Source organism: Micromesistius poutassou (assembly GCF_964030765.1).
Source record: "Micromesistius poutassou genome assembly, chromosome: 15".
Taxonomy (NCBI): domain Eukaryota; kingdom Metazoa; phylum Chordata; class Actinopteri; order Gadiformes; family Gadidae; genus Micromesistius; species Micromesistius poutassou.
In genome coordinates this window covers 11,971,809-11,980,023 of record NC_140285.1, presented here as the reverse complement: position 1 = coordinate 11,980,023, position 8,215 = coordinate 11,971,809, and the positions used below count along the sequence as shown (strand labels likewise).

The following is an 8,215-nucleotide window of genomic DNA, read 5'->3' as shown; positions in this document are numbered from 1 at the left end:
CCTTATCCTCTCACTGTACTTTATATAGTGAGATGTTTATAGAGCATTGTTAAATATGACAAAATAAATTCAGAATGAATAGGAGATTGATACACATAATCTACAGAGAGGATTCACGGATTGTTTCTAATGTCATTGTCTCATTGAGAGAGAGAGACAGAGAGAGATTTAACACCATTTGCTTGTTTCATTGAGCATAATGACATTTTGCATGTTACGGCTCAGCTCTGATTGCCACAGGGAATTGTTGCCTGTCAGTTATCTACTAAATTCCCCCACACACGCAGAGTCAATTCTTATTTTTTCTTGCACCAGAAAATACAAGAGTTCAGCTCCTATAGATCCTGTTAGATGGATAAATCTGCTATGACAACACTGCATTTTGTGTGTGACTTAAGGTGTGTGTGTGTGTGTGTGTGTGTGTGTGTGTGTGTGTGTGTGTGTGTGTGTGTGTGTGTGTGTGTCTTGGAAACTGAGGCGGCATTAAATATTCATGAGATCACTTAAGTGCCAAACAGAATGTCACCAGACTAAATCCCAAGAAGGCATCGTTTCAATAGGCCTATACATTTCAATATGTCTACTGTTTAATTGAATTATGTTTAAATTATGTTTAAATTTAATCTAGTCTTTATAAGTGATATGCATGTTATTCCAAACTAATATGGTTTTGTTTGGAATATAAGCATGCTGATAATTATTAGGTTTCTGAAGACAGGGGAAAGTATTGTCGTGAAATTGGCTCCGGTGTAATCCCAGCTGTAAAGACGGATGACAGGGAATGCAGATGGGCGTAACGCACTAAAACGAAGGCGCGTCATGTGCCATATGGGCGTTCTCTGACTTCTCCGTCGCCTAAACGATAGCCTACTCTATGGCCTACACTCCTTTATTGTTTCATTGCGTAATATCATTTATTCAATTCACCATCATTGTTTCTCGTCGAGAGCTGAGGTTTCACATCCCTACAGCCACGCTGGAGACATCATCACAGCTGCCTTCTGATTGGACGGTCCTCCGGCAGTTACCAGGGGCGTGGTGAACAAAGTGAATCTGAATGGGAAACACCACATTACTTCTCTTAACAGGCACATTGACATTGGTGTGGCGAACGTATAAAACGACCACGTCTGTGAACTTGATGCAAAGACTTTGCGGTGAGATAACAGTTACGTCTGTGAAAATAGGCGGAGACGTGCGGCTGCAGATAGCCAGCTAACAGACAGCCACCACGGAGAGAGATACCGGAGGGGCTCGGCGTCGTCGTAAAATATCTATTTCTCTGGAGATGTGGATGTAAGGTTTTCTATCCCAAAGTCGTAGACGTTGTCGACACGGGGCTTGTTATTAAACCGAGGACGAATTGAGGCGGAAGTTGTATGTCATGCTTGGTTGTTAGTCTGTCAGTATGAGGACATGCAGATAGCGCGTTAAGGAGTCCACCTTTTGTCGTGGACTACCCGCTAACGTCGGCTCGTGGCGTGCTGCTGCTGGCGTTAGTTTGGTCCACTTTGCCCCCGTTCTCCCCTCGTATGACCGGGTAAGTGGCTTTCATCACGTTATCATTCAATGATATGATTTGTAACACGCAGTGGAAATGTTTCAAATTGAATTAAACCAATAGGACTGACGTGACTCGACCGCTGATATTGACAGGTTTTCATTGAGTCGTTTTCGGTCTGAATGTGGTCTTTTGCCGTTTGAGCAGAGCCTACCGACATCTGCTGCTGCTCTACTAATAGTGCGGGCATTTGATTGATTGCTCATTCTCATCCGTTACTTAAACTGTAACCTATTTATGACTATCAACGTGAACCCAGTCCCTTCATGGGGTCCATAACGGTCCACCCCACATGTCTAATAATGGATTAATAAGGGCGGCATATTTAATTGTGATGTGCAGTATTTGTTATTCGTTTTTTAATGTGGTGCATTCTTTTGCAGCTCTTCAGTTTGGCTGAACGCGCCGTCTATGTCATCCGTCGCTGCGAAACGGGCCTTTGCTGACAAACTGCGTCACCGAGTGGGCGCTGCAGGTATTCAGCCCAGAATTGTGGTGGGAATTATACCTATGGCAAATTCCGCCCGGATACGCTACTGATAGTTTTTAAAATGGATCACGGGGAAGATTCAAATACGGAACCCCCGCAAGGACTCAATTATCCATCCAACTCTCGGTGCGAGCTCAACATAAATATGTATGAGGGCATCAGCGACGGGAACGTCAATAACATGGACTCGTCCAAACTAGTGAGAGGGGGCAGTGACCCTAGTGCATACCCTTCCTCTAATTATCAGAGGATCGTGCATCAGAGATTCATCAGGAGAAGTCTATGGTTCTCTGACTCAGATGAGCAGGCCTTTGAAGCTCCTGAATGTGACAATAAGAGCAAGCTCCTTAACATAAACCTGCGCACCATAGTAGACCGAACGAGGGGGCCTAGGGCCGAAGTTCAGGAAAGTTCTAGCACTGAGAGTCAATGTGGACAAAAAGACAACAGTGCAACTGAGAGCATCAGTGCAGATGAAGAGAAGGAGAAGTGCCCAGATGCCCTGAACGTCGTTACGTGCAGTGATGGGGTGAAAGTGGCGGTCAAGGCGTCTAGCGAGGAAAACGAGGAAGAGGCTGAGATGAAGGCGGTTTCCACCTCACCAGGGGGAAGATTCCTCAAATTTGACATTGAGCTGGGGAGAGGATCCTTCAAGACGGTCTACAAAGGCCTGGACACGGAGACCTGGGTGGAAGTTGCCTGGTGTGAGCTACAGGTATGATTTTATGTTTTTAAACTCTTTAAGAGCCATACTTTATTTGTTCATCCTTATTCTGTTTGGAGTGAGAAACCGGGAATTGTTTTCCCAGTGACTAGAATGATAGGACATCTCATTGGCTCTCTGGAAGCCCTCTTTGGGGCATCTAGAGAGGAAAATGGCCACATCGTGACAGAATAGCATCCATGTCTAACAGGGAGCGGTCAATAGTAGAACTTTAATGCCAACTCCCAATTAATGTTTCAAATAGGTTCCACAAAATTTTAAACACTATGTAGTCTAGACTATCGCCAAGGTCCTCAGGTAGAAACATTTGCCTGTGTCGGTGTGAAACTCTGTTTCTGCTGGGAAGCACAAGCAGAGTCTCGCTTGTCTTGTGTTACAGATGCATGAAAAGCACCAGCTTATACTGTGCAGTGGTATTGACTCATTATTTCCGTCCTTCTGAGACTGTAGCAGGGATTATCTCTATCTCTCTCTCCCTCTCTCTCTCCCCTCTGTTTCCCAGGAGGCTTATGGGCACTACCGTAAGCATGACTTGGCCTCCCATTCCTCTCTCCTTATAGACAGAATGGGTTCCATCCTTTATGGACACAATAGATCACGCTGCGTTTCAACAATTCCCTTCCCACTAAAAATACCATCTATGCTAATGTTGCACGTGTGATGAAGCACTAGATGCCGCATGCTTTTGTCCCGGCCTAGCAGCGTACGTCTGCTGGCTGTGAGGAGCTCTGGTGTTTTCCCTGCCTGCCTCCATCTGTGACAGGAGCTAAGCAGACAGGAAGCAGCTGATGTGAAGAAGGGACTGCTGGGGCCACTTTGGCAGCCCCATTGACCTTAATGATTAGTCGGCCTGTGGAGTTGAAAAACATGTTTAGGCCGTAGTCCACTGGAATAAAGTGTAAAAAGAGTCCTGTCATGGGTTGTCACTAGAACTGGTATGTATGTGTGAGTGCGCATGCATGTATTATACGTGTGCGTTTGTTAGTGGCATCACAAGATGAGCGTGAGCCATGTTGTGGTTAGGAGTTACAGGTGTGGCTCGGGCTGGAGGGGCAGATTATGCAATAACTGAATGATACGGGGATGACCTCCTTCGTCATCACACCCATGTTGTCATCAGACTGATGGAGGAAGTATTGTGTATCTCCTGTCAGTTGACCTACTGTGAGTCACAAAGACATTATTTCATTTGACACCCTCCACACACACTTTCTTTGTCCCTCTCAAAGTGTGTGTGTGTGTGTGTGTGTGTGTGTGTGTGTGTGTGTGTGTGTGTGTGTGTGTGTGTGTGTGTGTGTGTGTGTGTGTGTGTGTTCCCTCAAACGGTTCACATGGCTGCCTGCAAATGTTCTGACCCGACTCTTGTGTTTATCCCCATCTCCTGCCATCTTGTGTGCCCATCTAAGCCTGGTTTCCATCTAAGCCTGGTTTCCATCTATGCTCAGTCTGTCACACAGTTCAAATAATGTGATCTGAAATGTGGACCTGAAAAATGGATGTGTCCGTAGTTACTTTCCTGTTGTCTGTTCTCAAGAGTACTGCTTTATTGGTTCCTCTTACCATTGTTCATTGGGATTGTGGTTCTAAACTGGCAACTTCCTACAGTTTATTTCCAGTTGTTTACAGATTCTATCTGTGTGTTCTTCTCAGTAATGGTAACACATGGTTCACTCATTAAAACAGCTTGGGATATGCTGGTGGGTAATTTGTTCCAGCATTTTTGAGGAAGAGCGAGGTTTAATCTCTATGATCGGCACATAGGACAGGGCTAAACATGCCCAAACTTCCAAATGATTTTTAGAGGAACATGGACTTGGGGAAGAGGAAGATAGCCTGCCACTTGACTTTAAACTTGATTGATTAAAAAGTGATGATCTACTATATTTTTTTCACTCCCTAAAATATAAAATATGTTTAATCTTCATATTCAGTTTGAAGATTTCTCATAAAATGCTAATGGGCTTGCAATGGCTCATGGCATAAGAACATTCTCAAAGTTAACATTCACAAGCCTAGCAGTGGTTGTTGCAACATTTACGTACCTCACTGCACCTGATAAAGAAAATGTACCTGTTTTCACTCTTTTCCATCAAAATCCCATAGACTTCAGCTCTACTATACAGTTACTTCGGTCACATGCATTTGATGTAAGAAGCTTAAGAAGTCTTGGCAGCGATTGCTACCTGCTTTTGTGTCATCTGATAGGTAGCTCAGCAGTCTGAGCTCAATTCCAGGTCGTCTTGGTGCGAACAATCTGGATCTGAATCAAATGGATTTGAGTTCACAAACATTAGGTTATAGGAACTGGTGTGAGTTGATCAGTCATTGATCTTTGACTGAAACCACAGAGATCCACTAAACATTTTACAAATCATCTGACCATGGTATGATTTACGTTATGGTTGTTACGTTTTTATCCTTCATTATTAGAGGCCTGTGCTGAGTAAATGTTGCATATTTTTATTGCCTAATTTTTTTATGTACTCTGCAAACCGTGCCCTTTGTTAAGGGCACGAAAATTGCCCCATGAGTTCATTAAGACTATTTATCCCATTAGGAATTTAGGACGTTCGTTTGTTTGAGCTTTGACAGCCCCTTTATCCTGTGGAGGGGCCTCCTACTTAGACCTTGTGGTATGAAGACAAAGGTTATATTTAATGCAGGAGCTAGGTGATCTCCACATGACTCTTCAATCTAATGTAATGGGACGTGATAAACACATTGCATGGCAAAGATATGGACCGGTTTGAACTGTGAACAATATGTACATGGTTGATTTGATTAACAAACATTCAATATTGGTAATGTCATCGGAGCTTAATGAACTGCTGATGACCTAACTGATATTTTATTTTTGGTTGTTGTTGCTGCTGCCGCGTTGGCCCTGTGCCCCTACACTGCAGCGGCCGATAAACCAGCGGAGAGCCTGGCCAGCCCGGCCGGTTCAGCTGGGGACATCTGTGCCCCGTATGCTTGGCTGCTCTGGAAGCCCCTGTCCTAGACCTCACTGAGCTTGAATCAGGGGAACGTGCCCTCTGACTCTCCCAGGGTTCACTGTGTGGTGCTCTGCCGATGTACACACTGGCTTCATTAGGTTTTAGTGTTTTACACGGCATTGCAAACAGCAAAAAGTACTGATTGTTATTTAATTATCAAAGCTGATGCCATGGGTATCATAGCACCACAGTTATTTAACCATACTCTCTCACATTTTTTATAGTGGGTATCGTCAGATCAGGCATGGATGTTTATTTCTCTGCCAGGGCGTAGGAGTGGTTAGGTCTTTGCCAGATGTTACGTCTAGTAGTAAAGCAGACATCCAGAGTAAGGTTATAACCAAACACCTTTTCTACTGACTGAGGCGGCACAAGCATTTGAAAAGCATGCTCAAGTCATCCTCATGCCAATTCTGGGTAGCTTGTACTCGGTAGCTTTCTGATGCTAATACTTAGTTTGGCGTGTTCTTTTGAATAATGAGCAGGGTGTGCCATCCCTATCAATCATTTGGTATTTGAACCACACTTTATTAAAAGAATCCCATAGGGAAGGAGCAAAGACCATTCACTTTTGTTGATCATGCTGGACAATGGGCTGTCTGAGGCAGCCTATTGGGTAAACCTAATAAGACCAGGGCAGCTCTCTGAATAATGTTGAAAGAACTGGTCCCACTAGTGCGACCAGTTCACCATGGCCATTTACGCCTCAGAGGCCCAGCTTCTTCTTTAGCCTTGCCCTCATACTGGACAGTAGAGATTAAGCCCATGCGTGGGAGAGAACACATCTGTAGGATCTGTGTAAATAATATATCATAGAAATATGAATATATTAAACAAATTTGACCAAACTAATTGCATTCTTGGTGCACGCTGCTCCCTTCTCTCGTTTTCTATATCGTGCAGTTCGCCCTTGTCTCTTGCTCTTGCTTTCTTGTCCCTCTCGCTCTTGCTCTTTTTCCCTGCCTTAGACGCACAGGTTTTTAATCATTTAGAACATGACCCAGCAGTAGTCTGGGTCATTACATAAGCAGTATTACACTGCTTGAAGGAAGAAAGCCTTTAATCACACATTTTCTTCACTTTATCCTCGTTGGTTGAAGGCGTTGTTTGTTTGCCAGCCTTAAACATGTTCATTAGTGACGTGAGTGGGCTTTATCTCAGCACTGGAACCGGACAAGTCCATGTCCCGTCCATCCTTGTGCACTTACTCCCTGTATACAACCCTGCAGCAACACACATGCGATTTACCATGAGGTAAATACGGGTAACTTGAATGCAGTGAGTGCATTTGTCAATTTTGTCTTGGATATGTATCTGGTTGGTGTTCTCCATTACTGGCACTTATCTAATACCCCATTCTCTCCTCCCCTTTTTTTGTTTCATACACCCAGTACACCCACACAACACTTGTCATGCTGCACTAATGCATTTTGACTCTTATTTAGCTGTTGTTCTCTTCAATAAGGCAGATGTCTGTGAGGTTTGCAGCACATCCCGCTTTCTCACTCTCACCTACTGTTACTACTTCCCTGCAGCCTCCAATGTGCTTGGCTTAGACTGCTCACTTGGTCCTCTCCTGAACAGCAAGGTAACAGCCTGGCTTGGGCAGCTGCCTGCCAAGTCTACCCACGGTTCATGAGGGATGGAACACAATGCGGCCAGCGGCTGTGTGCTTGATTATAACTCTGCATTATCCTGGCTAAGTGGAACTGCAGCATTCTCCCCTTCAAAGGGATTGGTTGGATTGGTTGGCTGTGGTTTCTATCTTGAAATTGGAGACGAGCAAAGTGGGTGGTGTAGTCCTTTTATCAGTGGAACCACTTTTTAAATGCCAGCGTGGCCACCTGTCATGTGTCAACCATTCATATGGGGTCTTGAGAAGCTAGATCTAAATCTGTTGTGTTCCTTGGACTTTTTTACTGGCTGAGAATTGGGCACCTGTAGGAGACATCTTTATTTTCATCTTTATTTTCCACCGTGAATTGGTAGATGCTCCATTGGTTGCAGTATGTTGGCCTTCTTAATGAAGAATGCATGAAAGATCTGCATGACAACACAAATGCCAGATTCCATCCAGGTGAAGGATATTACCATGGAAATTACCACAGCTGTTTGTGATGCAACATGTGTACTTGAGTAAATATCTGTAATGCAGGGATGAAACCTGGATTGCACAATTATTTAGATATTTGGGACATCGTGCTGAGTGCTGACTCATGTAGGTTGAAGTAAGATTAGAAGATTGCAGTAGATTGCACTTTTTAAGGTCTTAACTAAGCTCAGCTCCTTGACCTTAGTGTCTGTATGTAAATAATTTAACACGTTTTATCTGTACCTACAAATTACTAATCTTCTGCATTAGTCTATGTCTATACTGTTGGGTTTTAAATATAATTCTATTAATCACACCAACTTGGCATGGAAATGACTAAGATGACGTGGGA

The 8,215-nt window shown here is 43.9% G+C and overlaps 1 protein-coding gene across 6 annotated transcripts in view; it reads left to right on the top strand.

Moving 5' to 3' along the window:
• The first annotated feature begins 1,095 nt into the window (after nucleotides 1-1,095).
• LOC311359465 (serine/threonine-protein kinase WNK2) overlaps nucleotides 1,096-8,215 on the top strand; it is a 33,850-nt gene continuing 26,730 nt past the window's right edge. For all 6 annotated transcript variants that reach the window (XM_084479484.1, XM_084479487.1, XM_084479485.1 and 3 more), the window contains exons 1-2: nucleotides 1,096-1,540; nucleotides 1,945-2,766. In XM_084479484.1, coding sequence (XP_084335610.1) covers nucleotides 2,113-2,766 — 654 coding nt within the window. In that variant the 5' untranslated portion in view covers nucleotides 1,096-1,540; nucleotides 1,945-2,112. The remainder of the gene's footprint in view (nucleotides 1,541-1,944; nucleotides 2,767-8,215) is intronic.